At 62.3% G+C, this 24,893-nt stretch overlaps 3 protein-coding genes and 1 pseudogene across 3 annotated transcripts; 1 reads left to right on the top strand and 3 right to left on the bottom strand.

Moving 5' to 3' along the window:
- Positions 1-3,265: 3,265 nt before the first annotated feature.
- LOC100092624 (zinc finger protein 501-like) lies at positions 3,266-7,104 on the bottom strand. Its single transcript, XM_029053809.2, has 6 exons — positions 7,026-7,104; positions 5,496-5,584; positions 5,039-5,192; positions 4,796-4,930; positions 4,371-4,490; positions 3,266-4,276 (listed from the first exon to the last, which is right to left on the bottom strand). Exons 2-6 carry the CDS (start codon positions 5,541-5,543, stop codon positions 3,267-3,269), a joined length of 1,467 nt encoding a protein of 488 aa, XP_028909642.1. The 5' UTR covers positions 5,544-5,584; positions 7,026-7,104; the 3' UTR covers position 3,266.
- ORNANAV1R-PS3338 (vomeronasal 1 receptor ornAnaV1R-ps3338 pseudogene) lies at positions 12,702-13,562 on the bottom strand (annotated as a pseudogene).
- Positions 16,139-19,452, bottom strand: LOC100082732. Its single transcript, XM_039910629.1, has 2 exons — positions 19,426-19,452; positions 16,139-17,331 (listed from the first exon to the last, which is right to left on the bottom strand). The coding sequence occupies exons 1-2, from the start codon at positions 19,450-19,452 to the stop codon at positions 16,330-16,332; spliced, it is 1,029 nt and encodes a 342-aa protein (XP_039766563.1). The 3' UTR covers positions 16,139-16,329.
- A 4,089-nt stretch (positions 19,453-23,541) lies between these two features.
- Positions 23,542-24,453, top strand: LOC114807611 (olfactory receptor 14J1-like). The gene has a single exon (XM_029053807.1). It carries the CDS (start codon positions 23,542-23,544, stop codon positions 24,451-24,453), a length of 912 nt encoding a protein of 303 aa, XP_028909640.1.
- Positions 24,454-24,893: the final 440 nt, after the last annotated feature.

Below are 24,893 nucleotides of genomic sequence, written 5' to 3'. Positions count from 1 at the left end.
GGAGACGAGCGGCGCGGGGGCCGGGACGGGGGGGATGAAGGGCGGGCGACGCCGAAGGGAGCGGGAGGAGAGGAGGGCGCGGTCGGGGAAGGCTGCTCGGAGGAGGTGTCCCTTCGAGAATGAGAACGTCGGTATCTGTTAAGCGCTTACTACGTTCTAAGCGCCGGGGGGGGGAGACACGGGGTCCCCACGTGAGGCTCCCGGTCTCCATCCCCATTTTCCAGATGAGGGAACCGCGGCCCCGAGAAGCCAAGCGACCCGCCCGCGGTCACACGGCTGACGAGTGGCAGAGCCGGGATTCGAACCCACGGCTTCCGAAGGCTCTGAGAGGGGAGTCGCCGTCTTTGGAGGGGGAGTCGCCGTCCTCCGCGAGAGCGGCGGCGGGGCTCAGTGGAAAGAGCCCGGGCCTGGGGGGGGGGGTCGGAGTCGTGGGTTCTAATCCCGCCTCCGCCCCTTGCCGGCCTGTCCTCTCCAAGCGCTCGGTCCGGTGCTCCGCACACAGTAGGCGCTCCATAAATACTACCGAATGGATGGATGCGCGACTTTGGCCAGGCCACTTCGCGTCTCTGGGCCCCGGGTGACCTCATCGGTCCAAGGGGGACGGTGTCCAACCTGATCGACTGGTGGACGGGGCCCGGCACATAGTAAGCGCTTGACCGATACGTTAGGAGGTGCTCGATAACTGGGAATAATTCATCATTGTCATCATTAAGCACTTAAAATGTGCCGAGCACCGTTCTAAGCGCCTGCTAATCGGGTCGCACCCAGCCCTGGTGTCCCCCCCGCCTTGGGGCTCCCGGTCTCCATCCCCCTTTTCCAGATGAGGTCACTGAGGCCCAGAGGAGTGAAGTGACCGGCCCAAGGTCACCCAGCGGACAAGTGGCCGAGGCGGGATTGGGACCCACGACCTCTGACTCCCGAGCCCGAGGTCGGCCAGCGGGCGAGGCGCTTAATGATTGTTCAGAATTAATTATCGTTATTATTAAGCACTTAGTAGGTGCCAAGCGCTGTTGTAAGCGCTTGCTCATCAGGCCGGAGCCAGCCCTCGGTCCCCCTTGGGGCCCACAGAGTCTCCATCGCTCTTTTCCAGGTGAGGGGACTGAGGCCCCAGAGGAGTAAAGTGACTTGTCCGAGGTCACACGGCGGGCAAATGGCCGGGGGGCGGGAGGGGGGAGGGAGGAGGGAGGGGGAAGGGGGAAGGGAGAGGAACAGCTGCCAACGACCAACGAGAGGCGGGTCCTCCCGCCCGCCTAGAGCGGCCCCTTGCGGCGGCCAGCGCGCCGCCGCTCCGCCCGGGGAGGAGGAGGCGAGGGGACGGAAGGGCCTGCGCCGCCGCTTCCCGGGCGGGAGGGGGCGCTGGGCGGCGACCTCAGCCCTCATTCATTCATTCATTCATTCAATCACTCATTCATTCATACTTTCTTTCTCCTGTTTTTTCTTTCATTCTCCCTCCCTCCCTCCTTCCCTCCTTCCCTCCCTCCCTTCCCTCCCTCCTTCCTTTTTCTTTCTATTCCTTCCTTCCCTCCCTTTTTCTTTTCTTTCTCTTTCTTTTTCTTCCTTCCTTCCCTCCCTTTTCTCTTTTTTCTCTTTTCCTTCCTTCCTTCCTCCCTCCCTTCCCTCCCTCCTTCCTTTCTTTTTCTTTCTATTCCTTCCTTCCCTCCCTTTTTCTTTCTTTTCTTTCTCTTTCTTTTTCTTCCTTCCTTCCCTCCCTTTTCTTTTTTCTCCCTTCCTTCCTTCCTTCCTTCCTTCCTTCCTTCCTTCCTTCCTTCCTTCCTTCCTTCCTTCCTTCCTTCCTTCCTTCCTTCCTTCCTTCCTTCCTCCCCTCCCTCTCCCTCTCGCCAGTTTGTCTTTCTTTCATTGTCTCTCTTTTCTCCATCTTTTTCTTTCTCTCTCCTTTTTATCTGTTTTTCTTTCACTCTCTTTTTTTCCTTTCTCCCTTTTCCCTCATTCTCTCCGCCAAGCGGGAGGTCTTGTACTCCCCCAAGCGCGCTCAGCACGCCGTTCGGCACACCCCAAGAGCTCGATAAATACCACCGACCGAGCCCGAGAGGCCGACCCCAAAACGGATCACTCGGGGCCGGGGAAGACGCGGACCGGAGACGACCGTCGCCCCTCCGCTCCATCCATCGCCGTCGTCGACGCTACCTACCGAGCGCCGGCCGAGCGCGCGGCACCCGCGCTAGGCGCTCGGCCGAGCGTTGGACGAGAGTTGAGGACGGGTGTTAAGAATATGCGTCGTCCCCACGGTACCGACGGCCGTGCGGGGACTTAACGTCTCCCCCCCCGAGACCGTAAACTCGCTGCGGGCAGAGGAAGGGGCCCGTTACCACGTCCTCCCCCGAGTGCTCGGACCGGCCTTCCGCACACAGTAAGCGCTCCGATGCGACCGACGTCTGCCGTTTCCTGAAATCACCGTCTCGCCCCCTAGACCGTAAGCTCGCTGCGGGCAGGGGACGGGTCTCATCACGTCCCCTCCCCGGGGTCTAGTCCAGCGCCGCGCACGCCGTAAGCGGTCGACGGATACGGCGGACCGTACCGAGCGCCGGGGCGGAGGCCACCGAGAGGGGGGAGGCTGGAGGGGAAAAGAAAAACTTCCGCCCGATACGTGTCGTAACCGGTTTATTGGGGGAAGCAGCAAGGCCTGGGGGGGAGGCGCCCGGCCCCGGGCGCCGGGACGGGTTCGAATCCCCACCCCGCCGCCCGTCCGCGGGGGCGGGGGGAGAGCGGGGGCGAGTCACCCCACAGCCCCGGGGCCTCGGCGACCGGAAAACGGGGACCGCCGGCCCCGGCCCGATCCGTCCGCGTCCCCCGCGGCGCCGGGGGAACGGTGCCGGACGCACGGCGAGCGCCGGATAAATACGTCCCCCTCCCGGGGGCCGACGAGGCCTCGCATCCGGGGGCCCGAAGGGAGCGCTCGGCCGATACCGCCGCCCGACGGGGACCGCGCGCCGAGCGCCGGCCTCCGGTCGGTCCCCGCGGGGCCCCGGGCGCCCTCCCCGCTTCGGGGAAACCGCCCCCGCCCCCCCCCCCCGCCCGTCCCTCCCCCCGTCGGGGCCCGGCTCTCTCTGCGCCCCGGCTTCCTCGTCCGCGGGTCCAACGGCCGCTCGGCCCCCCCCCCCGGGCCTCGGGAGGACGGCGCGACACGGCGGGGGGAGACGGTCGGGGCCGGGGGGGGCCCGGGGTCCCATCCCGGCCCCGCCGCCCGGCCCCCCCGTCTCCGGGGCCCCCCCCCCCCCGCCCGCCAGGACGGGGAGCGGGACGGCCGCCTAGTCGGCGGGGGCGGGGGCGGGGGCGTGGGTCTCGCGGTGCTTGGCGAGGGCGGGGCAGGTGGCGAAGGCCCGGCCGCAGAGGTCGCAGGGGAAGGGGCGGTCGGCGCCGTGGACGCGGCGGTGCTTGATGAGCCCCGAGCTGCAGGCGAAGGCCTTGGGGCACTGTCCGCAGCGGTAGGGCTTCTCGCCCGTGTGCGTCTTCTGGTGCTGGATGAGCGTGGTGCTGCAGCGGAAGGCCCGGCCGCAGTCGGGGCAGGCGTAGGGCCGCTCGCCGGTGTGGATGCGCTGGTGCTTGACCAGGTGGGAGCTGCAGCGGAAGGTCTTGGCGCAGTCGGGGCAGGCGTAGGGCTTCTCGCCGCTGTGGATGCGGCGGTGCTGGATGAGGCTGGAGCTGCAGCTGAAGGCCTTGGCGCAGTCGGGGCAGGCGTAGGGCTTCTCGCCGCTGTGGATGCGGCGGTGGCGGGTCAGCGTGGAGCGGTCCGTGAAGGTCTGCTCGCAGGCCGGGCACTCGTAGGGCCGCTCGCCCGTGTGCGTCCGCAGGTGCTGCACCAGGTTGGACTTGACGCCGAAGGCCCGGCCGCAGTCCGGGCAGGCGAAGGGCCGCTCGCCGGTGTGGGTGCGCTGGTGCTTGAAGAGGCTGGACGAGGTGGCGAAGGCCTTGCCGCAGTCCGGGCAGGCGTAGGGCCGCTCGCCCGTGTGGGTCCGCCGGTGGGCCGCCAGGTTGGCGTGCTGGCGGAAGGCCTGCCCGCAGTCCGGGCAGGAGAAGGGCCGGTCCTCCGTGTGCGTGGCGCGGTGCTGGGCCAGGTGGGTGACGCGGCGGAAGGTCTTCCCGCACTGGCCGCAGCCGAAGGGCCGCTCGCCGCGGTGGGTGGCGCGGTGCTGGGCCAGGTAGGCGCCGCGCGCGAAGGCCTTGCCGCAGTCGGGGCAGGGGTGGGCCCGGGCCGGGCCGCAGGCGGGGCACGGGGCCCGGCCCCCGGCCCCCGCGGGGCCCCGGCCGGCCGCCCGCACTCGGGGCAGGCCGGGCCGCCCCCCGCCCCGGCCCCCCCGCCGCCCGCCGCCTCCCGGGGGCCCTCCCGCGGGGGGCCCGGCCGGGCCTCCGGCCCGCGCCCGCCTCGCCCCGGGGCGCCCCCGACCCGGCCGCCGGCGAGGCGCCGCGCTCCGGCTCCGGCTCCGGCGAGGCGGGGGGCGGCGGCGAGGCGCCCCGGGCCTCCGCGGCCCCATCTGGCGAGACAAACGGGGGGAGGGGCCGTCGGGGGCGGGGGCGGCGCCGCAAAGTCGCCTCCCGGCGCCCCGGTCTCCCCCATCTCCGAGACGGCCATCCGATCGCCGCTCTCCCTCCTCCGACGGGGGCGCGGCGTCCGCGTGACCGCCCGGGATGCGGCCCGGCGCTCAGGGCGGCGCCGGTCTCGTAGCGGGCGCCCGGACGCCGCGCAAGAGCCAGGCGGGCTCCCCGGGCCGGATCCGGCCGCCCGCCCCGCCGCCCCCCGCTCCGAATCGGCCCCGACCCCCGGACCGGCGGTGCTCACCTGCGCCGGGGTCCCCGGCGGGATCCGCGGCTCCCGAGGGGTCTCCGGAGGCGTCTCCCGGGGGGTCTCCGTCGTCCGCCCGCTGCCAGTTGAGGAACCACGGCTCTCCCCCTCGCTCCAGCACGGAGATGACGTCTGGTTCGGGGAGCGGACGCCGCGCTTGGCCGGCGGGGAAGGGGACCCCCGCCCCCGCCGGGAGACCGAGGCCGGACCCCCCGCCGCCCCGCCCGGCGCCCCCGTTACCCAGGGCGACGAGGTTCCCGTAGCTCTGCAGCATCACGTCCTTGTAGAGGTCCCGCTGGGCGGGATCCAGGCGTCCCCACTCCTCCCGGGTGAGGGGCGCCGCCCCGTCCTCCTCCTCCCCCTCCTCCTCCTCCTCCGACGTCCTCGACGCCGCCTGCGGCCACGGGGCGGGGAGCGGGGGGGTCATCTGGCGCGGGGCGCGGCCCGGGGCCCGGGGCCCGATCCCACCCCCGTCGCGTCCCGGAGCGAGACCCCGGCCTCGAGCGCTCGCCACGTGCGGGGCGCCGTACCCGGCGCCCGGACGCTTCGCCTCCATCCCCCCCGCCCCCCGCCCCAGCGCTCGGTACGGCGCGGGCCACGTCCAGCACGGGCGACGGGGCCCGGAACGTCCCCGGCGCTCCGCCGGCCTCACGCGAGCGGAGGGGAGGAAGGAAGGAAAGGACCAAGAGTGACTCACGGGATCCATTCGGTCGGGACTTCCCGCCGCGCCGTCCTTAGTGGTCATCGGGTTCGGCCGGCCCTGGGGGCGGGACGCCGTACTGAGCGCTGGAAAGAAGAATACAGAGGTGGGGATTAGACGGGGCCCCCGTCCCTCGGGGTGGGGGGGGGGGGGTCCGATGTGGCGCCCGAGGGAGGCGCTCGCTACGTCACGCGAGAAGCAGCGAGGCTCGGTGGCGAGAGGCCGGGCTCGCGGGTCGGAGGTCTTGGGTTCTAATCCCCCATCCGCCATCGGTCCATTATGTAGCCTGATGGAGGGAGCCCGGGCTCGGGAGGCCGAGGGCCTGGGTTTATTCGGTCGTCTCCGTTGGGCGCTTACTACGTGCGGGGCGCTGGACTGAGCGCCCGGAGAGCAGAACGGGGCCACCGAGAGGGACGGTCCCCGGCCTGATCCCAGCTCGGCTACCGGTCTGCTGGGTGGCCTTGGATGAGTCACACGGCCTCGTGGCTAGGGCCCGGGGGACCCGGGTTCTAATCCCGGCTCCGCTCCCGCTCTGCCGGGCGACCCTGGGCGAGTCCCGCGTCTTCACGGATAAAGCGGGCGCTCAGCACAGCGCTGCGCACACGGTAGGCACTCGATGAGGGCCATCCAAGGGCCGAAGCCCGGGCTCGGGAGCCGGAGGTGCTGGGTTCCAATCCCGCCTCCGCTCCCGCTCCGCCGGGTGACCTTGGGCGAGTCCCGTACCTTCATGGATGGCAAGTCAGCGCTCAGCACAGCGCTCCGCACACGGTAAGCCCTCGCTAAGGACGATCGTAGGCACAGAGCCCGGGTTTGGGAGCCCGAGGTCCTGAGTTCCAATCCCGCCCCCGCTCCTCATCTGCCGGGTGACCCTGGGCGAGTCCCGTAGCCTTATGGATAAAGTGGGCGCTCAGCACAGCGCTCCGCACACAGTAAGCACTCCGTGAGTGCGATCGCAGGAACGAAGCGCGGGCTTGGGAGCCCGAGGTCCTGAGTTCCAATCCCGCCCCCGCTGCCAGTGTGCCGTGTGACCTTGGGCGCGTCACGTCCCCGACGGATGAAGCCCGGGCTCGGGAGCCGGAGGGCCTGGGTTCGAATCCCGCCCCGGCCCGCCGGGTGACCTTGAGCAAGTCACGGGGCCTCGTGGCCGGACCCCCTCCCCCCCCACCCCCCCGGAGGGCCTGGGTTCGAATCCCGCCCCGGCCCGCCGGGTGACCTTGCCCGAGTCGCGGGGCCTGGCGGGCAGACCCTCCGGGAGCCGGGTTCGAATCCGGCCCCGGCCCGCCGCGCGACCTTGGGGAGTCACGCGGCCTCCGGGCCCCGGGGGTCCTGGGTTCCGATCCCACCCGGGGGGGAGGGCGGAGGAGCTGGGTTCTAATCCGGCCCCGGGCCTGCCCCTTCCGCCCCCCATGGCCTCGCGGCGGCCCCAGCGCTCAGCGCAGGGCTTAGGGCCCCTCCCTTCCCCTCCCCCCCTCCTCCCCTCTCCCCCCCCCCCCCCCCGCCCGGACCCGGGCCCGGGCGCCCCCTCACCGGGCCGCGAGGGGCCTCCGGCCGCCGGACGCTACTTCCGGGCCGCTCTAGGCCGCCGCACGCGCCGCCGCCTCGGTGGTCGCCCGGAGGAACCGCGCGCGCGCGGGCGGGAGGGGCCGGAAGGAGCGCGGGCGGGGAGCCTGGAAACGGCCAGGGGCCCGCGGGGCGCCCGCCCCCAAGCCCCGAAGAGCCGGGGGGGGGGGGGACTGGAAACCGCCGGGGGGACGCGGGCGGGGCCGGAAGGAGCGAGGAGGGGAAGCTGGAAACGGCCGGGGGGGGGGAAGGGGGCGCCTGGAAACGGCGGGGGGGAAGCGGGCGCGGAGGGCGCGAAGGGGGGGAGGCTGGAGACGGCCAGAGGGGGAGGGAGGGGGCGGGGGGGGGCTGACCGGATGTGACGCGGGAGGGGGGAGGGGAGGGGCGGGGCCGGAAGGGCCTCCTGAGGAGCCGCGCGCGGTCGCTCGCCCCCTGCCCTGTCATTCGCTCAGTAATCGCCATTCATTCAGTCAGTCATATTTCATTCATTCATTCATCGTATTTCATTCGTTCCCCCCAAGTCATTCGTTCGTTGCATCGTATTTCATTCATTCCTATTTCATTCATTCATCGTATTTCATTCATTCCCTCCCATGTCATTCATTCATTGGTTCAGTCGCCATTCATTCTGTCATTCAGTCATATTTAATTCATTCAATCGCATTTAATTCACTCCTTGCCATGTCATTCATTCATTCAATCGCTATTCATTCATTCGGTCGTGTTTCATTCATTCATTCAACCGTATGTCATTCATTCCCTGCCATGTCATTCATTCATTCCAGCGTATTTCATTCATTCATTCAGTCATCGTATTCCATTAATTCCCTCCCAGGTCGTTCATTTATCACAATTCGTTTATTCGATCGTATTTCGTTCATTCCCTCCCGTGTCATTCATTCATTCAATCACAATTCATTCGATCGTATTTCATTCATTCATTCACTCACTCGTGTGTCATTCGTTCCCTCCCATCTATTCATTCATTCGATTGTAATTCATTCAATCATATTTCATTCATTCGTTCAGCCGTATTTCATTCGTTCACTCAATCATAGTTCCTTCATTCAATCACATTTCAATCATTCGTTCAATCGTAATTAATTCATCTGAATGTATTTCATTCATTCAATCATATTTCAGTCATTCATTCGATCAATCGCATTTCATTCATTCATTCATTCATTCATTCGTATTTCATTCATTCATTCCATCATAATTCATTCTATTGTATTTCATTCCTTCGGCCGTATTTCATTCATTCATTCCATCATAATTCATTCTATTGTATTTCATTCCTTCGGCCGTATTTCATTCATCCGTTTTCGCTCATTCATTCTACTGTATTTCATTCATTCATTCACTCAACCTTGCATTCCATCCATTTGACCAGTCACATTTCATTCATTCGATCAATCACATTCCACCCATTCGACCAATCACATTTCATTCGTTCGATCGCATTTGATCCATCGTATTTACGGCGTGCTTACTGTGTGCGAAGCCCTGTACGAAGCACTTGGAAGAAGAGATACTCTAACGTCAAACGCATTTCCTGCTCCCGGCCGAGCGCTTGCTGTGTCCAAAACACTGCGCTGAGCGCTTGGGGAGAGGACGACCGAAGACTGAACAGACGCCTCCCCCGCCCACAACGGCGGCGGGGAGATTCGTTCCGTCGTATTCAGTGCTCAGCGCTCAGAACAGTGCTGGGCACATAGTAGGCGTTCAACAGAGACCACCGTTATTAGGGGGCGATTACGGTGTCCGAAGCACTGTGCTAAGCGCTTGGGAGAGGATGAATAAACGGACGTTCCCTGCCCACGGCGCTCTGCTGCCCAGATCATCTTCCTACAGAAACTCTGTGGGCCACGTCGCCCCGCTCCTCCAAAACCTCCAGTGGTTGCCTGCCCACCTCCGCGTCAACCGAAACGAGCTGACGGTCTAGAGCGGGAGACAGGCATTACTGTGAATAAATAATTGGTCGTCTATGAACGTCTACTATACGGTTGATTAAGCGCACGAACGTTTACCGTCCCTGACACGGTCCTTTCGTTGAGTGGATCAAGTGGATGCAAATCGATCGGCCGTGACGGCGTCCTGTTGCTCTGTGGGTTGGCTGGATGAAATCTGACCGTTCGAGACGCAGTCGAGAACGATGATAATGATGATAATACTGGTATCTGTGAAGCGCTTACTGCGTGCGGAGCACCGTCCTAAGCGCTGGGGTAGATGCAGGGTGAGCAGGTCGTCCCACGGGGGGCTCGCGGTTCTAATCCCCATTTTCCAGATGAGGTAACTGAGGCCCAGAGAAGTGAAGTGACTTGCCCACAGTCACCCAGCTGACGGGCGCCAGAGCCGGGATTCGAACCCACGACCTCGGACTCCCAAGCCCGGGCTCTTCCCGCTGAGCCACGCTGCGCTCCACTGACCCCACGGCTCCCGTCATCGCCCCGTCTCCCCCGGGCCCTTCCTCTCCAAACTCCCCGAGGGAGTCGTCTACGCCGCCGTCTCAAATCCTTCTCCTCCGATGCTCTCCTGGACACCTCCCCCCGTCCGATCTGGCCTCCGTCCCCTCCGCTCCACCGAAACGGCCCTCTCGAAGGTCACCGGTGACCTCCTGGCCAAATCCAAAGGCCTCCACTCCATCCTGAGCCCCTCCGCCCGGCCAGGAGGCGGCCGCCATCTTCTCACAGGCCCCTCGGTCCACGACGAGATGGAGATGGCTCTGTCGGGGACGGCGACGTAGCAGAGGTCGACGAGGGCCAGGTTCCCGAGGAAGAAGTACACGGGGGCGCGGAGGCGCCGGCCGAGGACGGCGACGATGAGGAGATTCCCCGTCGGGCAGACCAGGAGGAGCAGCGCGGCCCGGACCAGCCGCGGCTCCCGGACCTCCGAGAATCCCAGCGGCAGGAATCCCCTCGCCGCCGTGAGACTGGACGTTTTCCCCTCAAAGACGTGGGGAAGGAGAAGTGAAGGAAGAGAAGCACAGATACACCCGGGGAGGAGCCAAGACTGCCAAAAGGAAGATGGGAGAGGGTTGGCTCAGTGACTACAGTGGGTGACCTGGGGCAAATCCCAATCTCTCTGTGCCTCGAGTCCCTTGTCGGTAAAATGGGAATGTGATCCCTTTTCTCCCTCCCTCTTAAACTGAGAGGCCCGTGGGGGATGGAGACTGGGGCTCATCTAATTCATTCAGTCGTATTTATTGAGCGCTCACCGTGGGCAGGGCGCCGCGCCGAGCGCTCGGAAAGTATAACACAGCAAGAAAGAGAGGCCAATTTTCCCACGTCTACAGTCACCTCCAGAGAGACGGAGATTCCGGGAAGACCTGCCTCGACGAGGCCGCCCGTCATCGTGACAAAAACCGCGGTATCGGCTGCTCGCTTACTACGTGCCAGGCACCGCGTAATAATAATGATGATGATGATGACCATAAATAATTCCGGTATTTGTTAAGCCCTTACTGTGTGCCGGACACCGAGATAAGGAAAGCGGGTTGGACACAGTCCCCGTCCCGCGTAATCCCCCTTTTACAGACGAGGTCACCGAGGCCCGGAGAAGCGAGGCGACTCGTCCGAGGTCCCACGGGGGACGAGCGGCGGGGGCGGGATTCGAACCTAGGTCCTCCTGTCAGGCTCACGACGTGTTCGCGGGGCCTGGTTGCTCCTCTGCGATCCCTCCGGATTCCTATGGCCGGCTTCCTGCTCCGAGTAGCTGCTCGGATAACGCCAGGCGGATCCCTCTGCACGGCCCTTCCCTTCTAGACTCGGTTACCTCATCGCCCCGTCCTCCTTTCGGGAAATCCGGGTGGGTAGAAAGGGGCAAAAACCTGTGGCTTCGTCCCTCCTGTGACCTCGTCCGCGGGGCCGGGTGGCGTCCCGGAGCCGAGCGGAGCCCAGGATCCCCGGTCCGGCCAAGTCAGGGAATCGATCCCCGGGGGGAGAACCGACACAACGTCGGGGGGATCCACTCCCTCGGGGTTCTCCGCCGGCGCTGCTCGGAGTCCCCCCGACGCTGCCTTTTGCCCCTCTGAGAGATAACGGTGGAAGAAAGGGACGGAGAAAGAAAAGAAGGAGAAGGAGGAGAAGGGCAGGAAATGGTTCTCAAATTTGGATCACTATTATTACTTATTACTAATTACTTATTGAGAAGCAGCGTGGCTCAGTGGAAAGAGCACGGGCTTTGGAGTCAGGGGTCATGGGTTCGAATCGCGGCTCTGCCGCTTGTCAGCTGTGTCACGGCGGGCAGGTCCTTTCACTTCTCTGGGCCTCAGTGACCTCATCCGTAAAATGGGGATTAAGACCGGGAGCCCCGCGTGGGACAGCCTCATTCCCCTGCGTCTACCCCAGCGTTTAGAACAGTGCTCTGCACATAGTAAGCGCCTAACAAATACCAACATTATTGTTGTTACTTTTAAAGAGCAGCAATAAAAAATACAAGAGGTATAATCGCATGATGATAATGTTGGTATCTGCTAAGCGCTTACTATGTGCCGAGCACTGTTCTAAGCGCTGGGGTAGACATAGGGGAATCAGGTCGTCCCACGTGGGGCTCACAGACTTAATCCCCATTTTACAGATGAGGGAGCTGAGGCACAGGGAGGTTAAGTGACTCGCCCACGGTCACACAGCCGACAAGCGGCAGAGCTGGGATTCGAACTCATGAGCCCTGACTCCGAAGCCCGGGCTCTTTCCACTGAGCCATGCTGCTTCTCCAATACCCATACCGATATGTACCGGCCTCTCTACTCAGCGCTTGGAACAGTGCTTGGCGCATAGTAAGCGCTTAACAAATACCGTCACTGTTTCTACTCTCTTCTCCTCCTCTTCTTCCTTTCCTTGCTTCCGCTCCCCAGCCTCTTTCTCCTTCTGCTCTTCTCCTCTGTCCTGGCTGCCTCTCGATATAAGATCTTCCACCTACTTTCTAACTCTCCCTCTTCTACCCGTGTCCCTGACCCCTCTTGCTCCCTTCATCCTCGCCTCCCCGATCGCTGTCTTCGATTTTTCCCTCTCCCTCCTGTCAGCGTGGCTCGGGGGAACGAGCCCGGGCTTGGGAGTCGGAGGTCGTGGGTTCGAATCCCGGCTCTGCCCCTTGTCGGCTGTGTGACTGCGGGCGAGTCACTTCGCTTCTCTGGGCCTCAGCTCATCTGTAAAAGGGGGATTAACTGTGAGCCCCACGGGGGACACCCTGATTACCCTGGATCTACCCCAGCGCTCGGGAAGCGTTTAACAAATACCAACATTATTAAAATTATCATGTGAGACTCTTTTCCCTCTTCCTTCCAGCACGCTAAAGTCTTCCAGTACTCAACCTCTCCACCCCCCTAAAACCTGGGCAGCCCCCTCCAACTAATACCCCATCTCCCTCTTCCCATTCTCGTTCCCAGTCCCCGAGGGGGTTGGAAAGACTTTCTTCCTTAACTCCCTTTCCTCCGACTCTCTTCACCGCCCACTGTAGTCCACCCTTTCGCCCTCTTCTCTCCAAAGTCAGTCAGCGGTAATTACTGAGCACTCACTGTGTGCAAAACACTCTGTTCAGCGCCAAGGAGAGCAAGGTAACCGACCCATCCCCGGCCACGATGAGCCTACAGTCCCATAACCGAGTCCAACGGGCGCTGACGGATTTCAGCCCCGCCTCGGGAGCCTAGGAGGGCTCTTTGAGGAAACCAGGTTTCCCTTTCCAGAACATTCGCGTTCTCCTGTCGCTTTGGATCATCAGGAAGGGACTGGCGGCGGAGAAGGCGAGTAGAAGTACGAGGTGGCTCGTCACCTATTTCACGTTGAATACAACGCTCAGCGTGACTGCCTGTCGCCCGTAGAGGAGGACGTAGGGGGTGGCCAGGGCGACGACCCTCTTGGCCGCCCGGACCTCGGGCCTCGCCCCGGGGGAGCGTCCGGGCCCGCGGAGGTGCCGGACCCGCCGGTGGTGCCGGCGCGGGACGAACACCACGTAGCCGCTGGCCAAGCTCATGAGCCCCACGGAGAAGAGGTCCCAGGAGGAATTCACGATCGCGATGACCAGCGTCGTCTCCGCGCTGTCGACGACCTGTGAGCAGTACCGGAGGTCCAGTACGGTTCCAACGCCGCTGCTGCCGTTCTGGGGGCCGGTCATGTACAGCACCGTGTCCAAATCGACCAGGAGATTGAGCCCCCAGGAGAGGAGACAGGAGGGGGAGACGTATTCGGGTAACCTGCCTTTGATCCGGGCCCACCGGGGGGTCCCGGGGCCGAGGGTGACGGCCTGGAAGACGCTCAGGAGGCAGGGGGTGCAGATGGCGAGACCCCGGCCCACCCGGTAGAGGTACATGAGGGTTTTACGGCCGACGGCATCCAGGAAATTTCTCAGCCCCCAAGCCCACAGGGTCTCGGTGATTCCGGCGGTCGGGAGGATGACGGCGTTGGCCAAGGCCAGGTGGCCGAGGATCAGATCGGAGGAGCCGGGCTCGAGGCTGGTGGAGACCGCGTGGGCATGAAACAGGAGGAGGGAGACGTTCGCCGAGACCCCCGACGAGGAGCCGTAAGAGAATCACCATCCCAAAAGACCAGTCGGTCGCCTTCATCGTCTTGAATTTTCAGGCGGGACCGGCGAGGTCTTCTCAAGTGCCATGTGGGGAGAGGAAAGGAGAGAGAAAACCAGAGAGATGGTAAATACAATTGACCGATTGACTTGTATCTCCTCCAGTGCTTGGTATCTAGGAAAGGGCGAATAGTATTTATTTATTTATTATATATATATATTATTATAGGAAAAAAGAAGCTCACTGAAGCACAGTAGTCCACGTAGAGCCGTGCGGCACGAGATGGACAACAACAGAGGAGAGAAGAATAAAAATTCACCTGGTCTGTGTGCGTCCAGTAGTCCGACCAGACTTCGATTGTCCCAGATTCCCTCTCAGGGGAGTGACTTTCCTCGCACCCAGCCCTCTCCTCCGTCCATCCTCTCGAAGGGTTGAAGCTTCCACGGAGTCACTCCCTGGCTGCTCGTGGCAGATTTACGGACCCCCCCCCCCCCCCCCGCCGCTCTGTCCCTCGGGCGGCGGTTAAGTGAGAGAGCGTAAGCGGTGATGGGCTCTGACACTCGGCTGGGACGTTTCCGGCCGGGCCCGGTCTCCCCGGGTCCCGGCGCGGGAGCTTCCCCGCCGGAATCATCCGTTGCTAACTGATCCAGCGGTCACGACCCCACCCGCCCGTGAGGGGCGAGATGACGGAATGGGGGCCGCGTCCCGTGGGCCCGAGATTTCAGTCAGAGTCTTCTGCCCTCCTAGGAGCCGGGTCTGGAACCCAGAGCCAGTCAGCAGCTGGGAGCCCCCCCCCCCTTCCAAGCCCTACTCAAAGCTCACCTCCTCCAGGAGGCCTTCCCAGACCGAGCCCCCCGTCTCCTCCGCTCCTCCTCCCCTCCCCATCGCCCCCACTCCCTCCCTCTGCTCTACCCCCCTCCCCGCCCCACACCACTTGTGTCTATATGTCCATATTCGTTATTCTATTTATTTTATTCATGTTGCATATAGATCTATCGTTCTATCTATTCCTACTGACGCCCGTCTATTTGGTTTCTTTAGTCACGTTGTCCGTCTCCCCCCTTCTAGACGGTGGACCCGGGGTCGGGTAGGGATCGTCTCTGTTGCCGAATTGTACTTTCCAAGCGCTCAGTCCAGCGCTCTGCACACAGTAAGCGCTCAATGAATACGACTGAACGAACCCCTCCCCGGACAGCCGCCGGTTGAGGCCGTCCCCGCTGGGGACACCACGTGAGGGGGTGAGCCAGGCGGCCCGGAAGAGCACGAAACGCGACGCGCAAAGGTACCGACGACGCGAGGCCCGCGGAGGCTACGTTTAAAAAGAAGATTTAATAGGGAAGCAATAGTCACACCCTGAGCCGTGCAGGCAACGCAACAGACATCCATGTCAGGATCGGTCACAGTGGCTTCCCGACAGGCCCGGCCCAACGCCGGGACTTTGCCGGGCCCCAACACACAACACGATACGGAAGAATAGGGAGGGGGTGTTACGGACATGGGTTTCCCAACCAAATCCGGAATCTCCCCGCGGTCCAGACTTTTGCGTTTGTCCTCGGTCCGTGAGATAAGCCAGGACTACGCTCGCAGTCGGCCCGGTCTGCGTCCGGTTGAGGGATGCGATTATTCTTTATCGGCGGCCTTCCTCCGGCCGGGAATACCGATCGAGGAGCCCAGAGTTTTCGGATCGGGGCCGGGAAATACGGGATATGTTTGCCGAGGCCTCGCGCGCTAGGTTGCTTAACTGCCGCTCGTTATGCTTCCACGTTATGCCCCTCTACGGGGACTCGCTGGGTGGGGGAACTGTCACCCCCAGAGTCTCAGGAGCTTCCCAGCCTATCGTCTGTTTGTTTTATGGAACTCGTTAAGCGCTTACTACGTGTCAAACACCGTTCTAAGCGTACGATGCAACAGAGTCGGAAGACCCCTTCCCCGCCCGCAACGAGCTCGCAGTCGAGAGGAGGAAAAAGACATTGCTATAAATAAATAGTTCGCGGCATATCATCTATTGATCCGTGCAAAGGGTACAGAGCCGTGGGGGGGGGTGAGTGGAAGACCGCGGTTCCCCATCTCTTCCCGACATCCCAGGAACTCTCTAATAGGTAGGGAATGTGTCGCTTCTGTCCGTTAAAATTTCCCACGCATTTACTATAAATCACTGCGCCAAAGTGGTGGCTACTTTGCCTTGGGGTAGTTTACGAGGACGAGGAGGAGGAGGAGAAAGAGGAGGAGGAGGAGGAGGAGGAGTAAGAGTGATACTCCTGCTCCCCCTGCTAGTCCTAAAATACCACCATCGGTCAACAGATCTGGGTTCTAATCCCGGCTTCACCATTCGCCTGCTGTTTACCCTTAGGACAAGTCATTCGATCTCTCGGGCCTCGGTTTCCTCATCGGTAAGACGTGACGGAAGTGGATCTAGCCCAGCGTTTTGCGCAGAGTTCCGCCCATAGCAAGCGCCGACTGAATACGGTCATCGTCTCTATCTTTATTACCCCTATTAATGGTACCATGCTCATCGGGGTGGGGAAGCAGGGCGGCCTAGTGGAAAGACCTACCGGGCCTGGGAGTCAGAGGACCTGTCTGCTGTGTGACCTTGGGCAAGTTGCTTCACCTCTCCGTACCCCGGTGCCCTTCTCTGTCAAGTGGGAATTAAGGCCGTCCCACGTGGGACGTGGACCGTGTCCAAGCTGATTAGCTCACGCCAAGCCCGGAGCCTAATTCGGTCCTCGGCAAATGCCACGCGGAAGAAAAATGATCCTAGTCAGATGATCTCCCGCTCAGAGTCTTCCAGATGGCGGCCTTCACGTCCCCGTTCCTCAGGCTGTAGATGAGGGGGTTCGAGGTCGGGGGCACCGCGGAGTAGAACGCGGACACCAGGAGGTCCAGCGTCGAGGGGGAGTCCGAGGGAGGCTTCAGATAGGCGAATCCCGAGGTGGATATAAAAAAAGTCACGACGGCCAGGCGGGGCAGGCAGGTGGAGAAGGCTTTGGCCCGGCCCTCGGCCGATCGCGTCCTCAGCACGGCCCCGAAGACGCCGACGTAGGAGACCGTCGTGGAAGCGAAACACACCGTGGAGAGGCTTGCCGTGAAGGTCGTGACGCCGACCTCCCCAAGGTCCGCGTTGGAGCCGGAGAGCTTCTGGGGGATGTCGCGGAAGAACTGGCGGATCGCGTTGGACCCGCAGGAGGGCCCGGAGAAGGCGGCGGCCGGGTGCGGGAGGCCGGAGAGGCCCCCGCCGTCTTCCCGCAGGCCCCCCGGCTCGTGAGGACCTCGTAGCGCAGGGGGAGGCAGATGGCCACGTAGCGGTCGTAGGACACGGTCGTGAGGAAGGCCGACTCCGCCGATCCAAAGAAAATCAACAAGAGGACTTGCGTGACACAGCCCAGGAGGGAGATGGATCTCCGGTCGGTCAGGGAGTCGACGACGGAGTTGGGCAGGGTGACGGAGACGAGGCAGAGGTCGAGGACGGACAGGTTGCCGAGGAAGAAGTACCTGGGCGTGTGGAGGCGGCGGTCGAGGACGGGGACGGCGACGACGAGGAGGTTCCCCGGCGGGGCCGCCGGGTAGACCGGGAGGAACGGCGCGGCCTGGACCGGCCGCAGCTCCCGGACCTCCGAGAAACCCAGCGGCAGGAATTCGGTCACGGGCGTGAAGTTGGCCGTTTTGTGCGAGATCCTGACAAGTGCTTGTAAGTATCTGTCCTCCTCTGGCCAGGGCCCTGTCTCTGTCCTTCTCCTCCGGTCGGGGATCGCTATCCACCTCCTCCGATCGGGACCCGTCTCTGTCCTCCCCCTCTGGCCACTACCCATCTCTGTCCCCTCCCTCTCGTCAAGACCCAGTCCTGTCCGTCTCTTCTGGACAGGCCCCTCTCTCTGTCCTTCCTTTCCGGTCAGGACCCATCTCTTTCCTCCTCCTCTGACTAGGACCCATCTCTGTCCTCCTCCTCTGATAGCACCCCTTTCTGTCCTCCTTCTCTGGGCAGGACCCATCTCCGTCCCCTTCCTCTGGCCAAGACCCTGTCCTGTCCTTCTCCTCCGGACAAGACCCCGTCTCTATCCTCTCTTTCCGGTCAGGATCCGTCTCCGTCCTCCTCCTCTGGCCGGGACCCTGGCTCCAAGGGCGACTCACCGCAGTCGAGCGGACCGAGGCAGGATGGCGGTGCCGACGTGATCCGACCTTGGTCCCTTCCCTCCCTTTCCCGGGGCTCTCTGGTGTAGAACGAGGGTGGGTCACCCCGGCCCTGTCCACGGAGGATGAGGGGCTCCCTCTCCCTCTCCCCGGGGGAGGCCGGAGAGCCCCCCGGCCTGGCAGGCGGTCTCCACCTCACGATCTCCGCGGTGTGTCGGCCGTGAAAGGCCTGGGACGTTTTATGGTGCTTCTTGGAGGGATTTCCAGGGGGAAACCGCTGGGGAGACGAGGGAGCGGGAGGATCCTGTCGACGTGGCAACGGAACGCGGCGTTACCAGGTAGATACGCTGTGTGCCCCGCCCTGCGCTTACCGGGCGAGTACGACTGAAGCCGTCCACCGCTCGTCGGCTGTAGTGACCTCGGACAAGTGGCTCTGCCTCTCCGCGCCTCGGTTCCCTCATCTGCAAAATGGAGATTCGAAATCTCTTCTCCCTCCTGTTAGACTGAGCCCCTTGTGGGGTCCGATTATCTCAGCGCGGCCCAGTGGCTAGAGCCCGGTCCTGGACGTCAGAAGGTTGCGGGTTCTAATCCCGGCTCTGCCACCTGCCTGCTGTGTGACCTCGGGGAAGTCACTTCACTTCTCTGTGCCTCGGTTCCCTCGACTGTAAAATGGGGATTCGGGCCGGGGGCCCCCCACGGGACACGGACTGCGTTCAACCCGATTAGCTTGAATCTACCCCCAGCCCTTAGTTCAGTACTTAGCACGTAGTAAGCGCTAAACAAGAGCTACAATTATTAGTTATTATTCAGTCATGACCCCTGCCCTCAAGGAGGTCACAGGCGGACGGGGGAGACCTGGAGTGGACAAGGAGGAGGAAGAACCGCTTCAATCACAGAGCGTGTGCGTCGACTGGTGGGATTCCGCAGTACAAGTGAATACCGGAATGACCCGTAATAATAATAATGATAACGTTGACATTTGTTAAGCGCTTACTATGTGCCGAGCACCGTTCTAAGCGCGGGGGTAGGTACAGGGTAGTCAGGTTGTCCCAGCTCACAGTCTTCCTCCCCATTTTGCAGACGTGGTCGCTGAGGCCCAGAGAGGTGAAGTGACTCGCCCACAATCACACAGCTGACGAGAGGCAGAGCCAGGATTCGAACCCACGCCCTCTGACTCCCAAGCCCGGGCTCTTTCCACTGAGCCGCGCTGCCGTAATCAACCGGATAAAAGCACAAGTGGATAGAGCCTGGACCCGGGGGGGGGGTCAGAAGGACCCGCCTTCAAATCCCAGCTCCTCCACTCGTCGTCCGCCGCGCCACCTTGGACAAGTCACTTCGCTTCCCTTGGCCCGGTTCCATCGTCTGTACAAGGAGAATGAAGACTTGATTCGTCCATTCCAAGCGCTTAGTACAGTGCTCTGCACATAGTAAGCGCTCAATAAATACTACTGAACGAAAGACTGTGAGCCCTACGTGGGACAGGGACTGTGTCCGTCCCGATTAGCTTGTGCTCAGCGGTCAGAACGGTGCCTGGCCCGTAGTAAATACTCACCGGATACCACAGATATTATCCGAGTTGTTATTGTGAGCTGAGGCGGGATTATCGGGAGCGGGGAGAATCTCACGAGGGAAGAGGAGGCTTTAGAAAAGGAAAGGGGTTTGGGGGGGGGGGAAATACTGGATCGCCAGATCCTCCGCCATCCCCTCCCGGGCCGTCCAACGGACTCTGTCCTGGGTCTCCAACTCCACCATCACCTCTTGACCTCCTCCCCCCGATTCCTGAGCTCTGACCCTTTCACCTCCCCAGGTCACCCGATGAGCTCTTCCTTGAACGACTGACTCTGCACCCTCCGTCGATTCCCTCGTCTGTAAAACGGGGATTCGATATCTGCTTTCCCTCCCACTTAATCACGGTAACGATAACTGCGGTGTTGGTTAAGCGCCTACTCTGCGCCAGGCACTGTACCGAGCGCCGGGGGGGGGGGGGGGGGATGCCAGATAATCAGGTTGGCCACAATCCCCGACCCGCGCAAGGCTCACACTCTTAATTCCCGTTTTCCGGATGAGGTCAGGGAGGCCCAGAGAAGTCAAGTAACTCGCCCGAGGTCACCCAGCGGGCAAGCGGCGGAGCCGCGATTAGATCCTTCCAATTCCCAGACCCTCACCCTAACCACTAGGCTGTGTTGCTTCTTAGACCGCGAGTCCCAGACGGGACTGTATCCAGTCTGATGAAGTTGTATCTACCCCAGTGCTCGGAACGGTGCTTGACTCATATCCCTCAATCAACCGCATTTTTTAAGCTCTTACTGCGAGTAGAGCACTGTACTGAGCGCTCGGGAGAACGCAGTACAGCACAGCTGGTAACCGCATTCCCCGTCCCCGAGTTCACAGTCTAGCCGTTGAAGCCGGTGACATCACGGACGCTTCCGCCGATCCTTGAAACTACAATCCCCCCCCCCGGGGACGTCCATCACAGGGACAAGGTAGAGGAGCAGCGGGGTTGAACGGACAGAACTCGGGCCCTCGAGCCGGAAGGACGTGGGTTCTAATCTCGGCTCTGCCCCTCGTCTGCTGCGTGACCTCGGGCAAGTCACTTCACTTCTCTGGGTCTGAAGTACCTCATCCGTAAAATGAGAATTCCGAGTGTGAGCCCCAGGTGGGACAGGGGACTGTGTCCAACCTGATTATCTCGTATCTACCCCAGCGCTTTAGTCGAGCGCCTGGCACGCGGTAAGCGCTTAACGGATACCGTTGAAACAAGGCGGGGCGAGTGACGGTCCGTCTGATATAATGGGAGCGGGCATTCCTGGCCAGAGAGATCGGAGCTAATTGGGATCGGGGATGCTTCTGATGATGATAATAACAACGATAACGGCGGCTGTGGTCTTTGATTAGCGTTCCCTAAGTGCCGGGCGCTGTACTGAGCGTTGGGATGGATACAAGCACATCGGATTGGACACAGTCCCCGTCCCTCTTAATAATAATAATGTCGGTATCTGTTAAGCGCTTCCTATGTGCGGAGCCCTGTTCTAAGCGCTGGGGGGAGATACAGGGTCATCAGGTCGTCCCACGTGCGGCTCACCGTTAATCCCCATTTTACAGAGGAGGTAACTGAGGCCCAGAGGCTCACCGTCTCAATGCCCGTTTTACAGATGGGGGAACTGAGGCCCAGAGAGGCGAAGTGAGCGAAAGGCCAGGGTTGGGAGAAAGGATTCATGAGCCGGCCCGGGGGCTTGGAGACAAGGACTCGGAATCTCGGCTGGGGTCGGCCGGGGGATGCGCGGGGAACGGTCCCCATGGCGACGGGGGGATGGCACGGAGAGCGGTCTCCAGGGCGACGGGAGGGCCGCGCGGAGACAGCCAAGGGCCCGACCCGACTCGGGGGATGGCCCTGTCGGAGTTATAGAGAGGGAGCCCCGTTCGGCGCCGGCGTGGAAGGTCGCCGTGGGGCCGAGGGCGCATCGGGGTGATCGGGTCCTTCCGTCCACCTGCGGAGAGGCCGGGACCCGTGGCGAGACCGTGCGTGGCCGGGAGACATCTCCCTCCATCCTCTGTCACCCCCTGTTGTTGTTTTTCTGTTGGTTTCACCTGGCATTTAATGGCAATTACAACTGTGGTATCTGTCGGCACTTCCTAGGTGTCAGAAGCCGTATTAAGAGCTGGGGTAGACGCAAGCTAATCAGGTCGGACACAGTCCAGGTGCTCAGCACAGGGCTCCGCGGGACGGCAGGCGCTCAATAAATACCATCGGCTGACTGACTGACTTGGGAGTCTAAGTGGGAGGGAGAAAGAGGTAAATGAATCCCCGGTTTGCAAAAGGGGAACGGAGGCACAGAGAAGTCGAGTGACTTGCCCGAGACGTAAGTAGGAGGGAGAAACAGATATCGAATGCCCCCCTCCCCGCCCCCCCTCGCCCTTCTGTCTAAGAATAAAGATGGGGGGGAGACGCGGCGAGCAGGCGGGCGGCCTAGTGGATCCAGCCCGGGCCTGGGAGTCAAAAAGACCTGGGCCCCGATCCCAACTCTGTCACCTGTCTACTGAGTGACCTTGGGTGAGTCATTTCACTTCCTCTGTGCCTCAGATCCCTCATCTGTAACGTAGGCTGGGAGTCCCAGGAGGGACGCAGACCGTACCCGACCGGATTAGCTTGTATCCCCCTCCCCCAGCGCTCGGTACAGTGCCCAGCGCACAGCGACCGTAGCAAGCGCCTCCGTTTCCTCACCCGGGAAAGAGGGATCGAGACTCAGCTCCAGGCGGGACACGGCCGATGGGTTTTAATCTACCCCGGCGATCGGTAGAGTGCCCGGCACACGGGAAACGCTTAAAATACCACAAAAAGGAGAGGGCAGTTGGGTCTCGGAGCGGTCGAGGGGGGAGGAGATGAGGAAGGGGGACTTTATTGAGCATCGGGGAGGGAGGTGGTGGCACAGCAGGGGGAAGGGGCTCAGCGGCCGCCGGGAGAATCGGCCTCCTTCGTCGGGAAAGGTGGTGGTTTTCCAATCAATCAGTGGCATTTTTGGAGCGCTTACTGTGTGCAGAGCACCGTACTAAGCACTTGAAAGAGTTCAGTATAACAATAATAATAATCACGTTGGTACTTGTTAAGCGCTCACTAGGTGCAGAGCACCGTTCTAAGCGCTGGGGGAGATCCAGGGTCATCGGGCCGTCCCACGTGAGGCTCACGGTCGACCGCCGTTTGACAGATGAGGGAACCGAGGCCCGGAGAAGTGAAGTGACTCGCCCACGGTCACGCAGCTGACAAATGGCAGAGCCGGGATTCGAACCCATGACCTCCGGCTCCCGAGCCCGGGCTCTTGCCACTGAGCCACGCCGCTTCTGTAACAGAGTTGGAGGGCACATTCCCAGCCCATAAAGAGCTTACAGTCAGGAGGGGGAGGCAGCCATTGATATAAATAAATAAATTACGCAGACATTCATACGTAAGTATGAGAAGCAGCGTGGCTCAGTGGAAAGGGCCCGGGCTTGGGAGTCAGAGGTCATGGGTTCGGATCCCGGCTCGGCCGCTTGTCAGCTGTGGGACCGTGGGCGAGTCACTTCACTTCTCGGTGCCTCAGTTCCCTCATCTGTAAAAGGGGGATGAAGACCGTGAGCCCCACGTGGGACGACCCGATTCCCCTGTGTCTCCCCCAGCGCTTAGAACAGTGCTCGGCACATAGTAGGCCCTTAACAAATACCAACATTATCATTATTATTATTATTATTATTATTAAGTATGAATGAGCGCTAAGTGTGAGAAGCGGCGGGGCTCAGCGGGAAAAGCCCAGGCTTGGGATTCAGAGGTCATGCGTTCTAATCCCGGCTCTGCCACCCGTCAGCTGTGTGACTGTGGGCGAGTCACTTCACTTCTCTGGGCCTCAGTTCCCTCATCTGGAAAATGGGGATTCAGCCTGGGAGCCCCACGTGGGACAACCTGATTCCCTTGTATCCGCCCCCCCCCAGCGCTTAGAACGGTGCTCGGCACCTAGTAAGCGCTTAACAAATGCCGTTATCATTATTATTATTAAAGTGCGGTGGGGCTGGGAGCGGGGGGATGAATAAAGGGAGCAAATCGGGGCGACCCAGAAGGGAGTGGGAGAAGAGGAAAGGAGGGCGCGGGCAGGGGAGGCCTCCTGGAGGAAGGGCCAGACAAGGAGAGGAGGGAGGGAGGGGCCGTTGTGTCTCAGCATCTGGGTGTGGGCGCCTTCCGAGTGAGGCCGAATTCGACCTCAGAAAAATTCAGAGCCGCTTTTTTCTTTCCCCTCCCGGTTCCAGCAGATCGCCTGCCCAGAACGGTTGCCTTCAACCACCTTCTCTCCGAGAACTCGGAGCATTTCCCCGGAAATGGCCGACCGCACGGCGGCGGCGGGATTCCTGCTGCTGGGATCCTCGGAGGTCCGGGAGCCGCGGCCGGTCCAGGCCGCGCCGTTCCTCCCGGTCTACCCGGCGGCCCCGGCGGGGAACCTCCTCGTCGTCGCCGTCGCCGTCCTCGACCGGCGCCTCCGCGCCCCCGTGTACTTCTTCCTCGGGCGCCTGTCGGTCGTCGACCTCTGCCACGTCTCCGTCGCCGTCCCCCGGTCCGTCCACAACGCCCTGACCGACAACAGATCCGTCTCCCTCCCGGGCCGTGTCCTTCAGGTGTTTTCCCTCCTGCCGTTCGCCCGTGCCGAGCTGTACTTCCTGACGGCCGGGTCCCACGACCGCTCCGTGGCCATCCGCCTCCCCCTGCGCTACGAGGTCATCGTGAACGGTGGGGCCTGCGGGAAGATGGCGGCCGCCTCCTGGCTCGGCGGGGGCCTCTCCGCCCTCACGCACACGGCCGCCACCTTCTCCGTCCCCTCAGGTGGGTCCAGCGTGATCCACCGGTTCTTCTGCCAGAGCCCTCAGATCGGTGAACTTGCCCACTCCAGTGGGAAGATTCAGGAGGATGCAGTCACCTCCTTCTCCGCCCTCCTGGCTTCCGCCCGCTTCGTCTCCATCGCCGTCTCGTACGCGCGCGTCTTCCGGGCCGTGCTGAGGATGCCGGCCGCCCAGGGCCGGGCCGGAGCCTTCTCCACCTGCCTGCCCCGCCTCGCCGTCGTCACCGTCTCCGTCTCCCTTCCTCAGGCCCGTGTCGGACTCCCCCTCGACGCCGGACCCGCTGGTGTCCCCGTTCTACGTCGCGGTGCCCCCGGCCCTCGACCCCCTCATCTACAGCCCGAGGAACCGGGACCTGAAGGCCGCTCTGGGGACCTGAAGCTTATCAGCGGGAGATAAGGGCTAAATCTTTCCGGTTAATCCCAGACCTCCCCGATGGGAAAGGCTGAACGGAACCAGCCAGATGCCACGGCAATCACGAGCGAAGGAACAACGGTCCAAAGCACCAGGCGGCCGGGACTACTGAAAAGAGCTCGGGGGGGGGGGGGGGGTCTGGCCGACACGCCCCTGCTGCGTGACCTCGGTCAGCCCCTTAGCATCTCTGTTCCTCCGAGGCACAGTGTGAATCCACGGTCCCGGACGGGCTGGACACACGAAGAGGTTGTCGGTCGGTCGTATTTATCGAGCGCTTCCGGTGGGCAGAGCACTGTGTGAAGCGCTGGGGGGGGGGGGGGAGTACCGTCCAAAAATAAACGGAGATCTTCCCTGCCCACAACGAACTCACAGGCCTAGGGGACGAGCTTACGGTCTGGGTTGTTTCCTGTCGTGTCGTGTTTGAT

Source organism: Ornithorhynchus anatinus, chromosome X3 (genome assembly GCF_004115215.2).
Source record: "Ornithorhynchus anatinus isolate Pmale09 chromosome X3, mOrnAna1.pri.v4, whole genome shotgun sequence".
Lineage (NCBI taxonomy): Eukaryota > Metazoa > Chordata > Mammalia > Monotremata > Ornithorhynchidae > Ornithorhynchus > Ornithorhynchus anatinus.
This window is presented reverse-complemented; position numbering and strand designations above follow the sequence as displayed.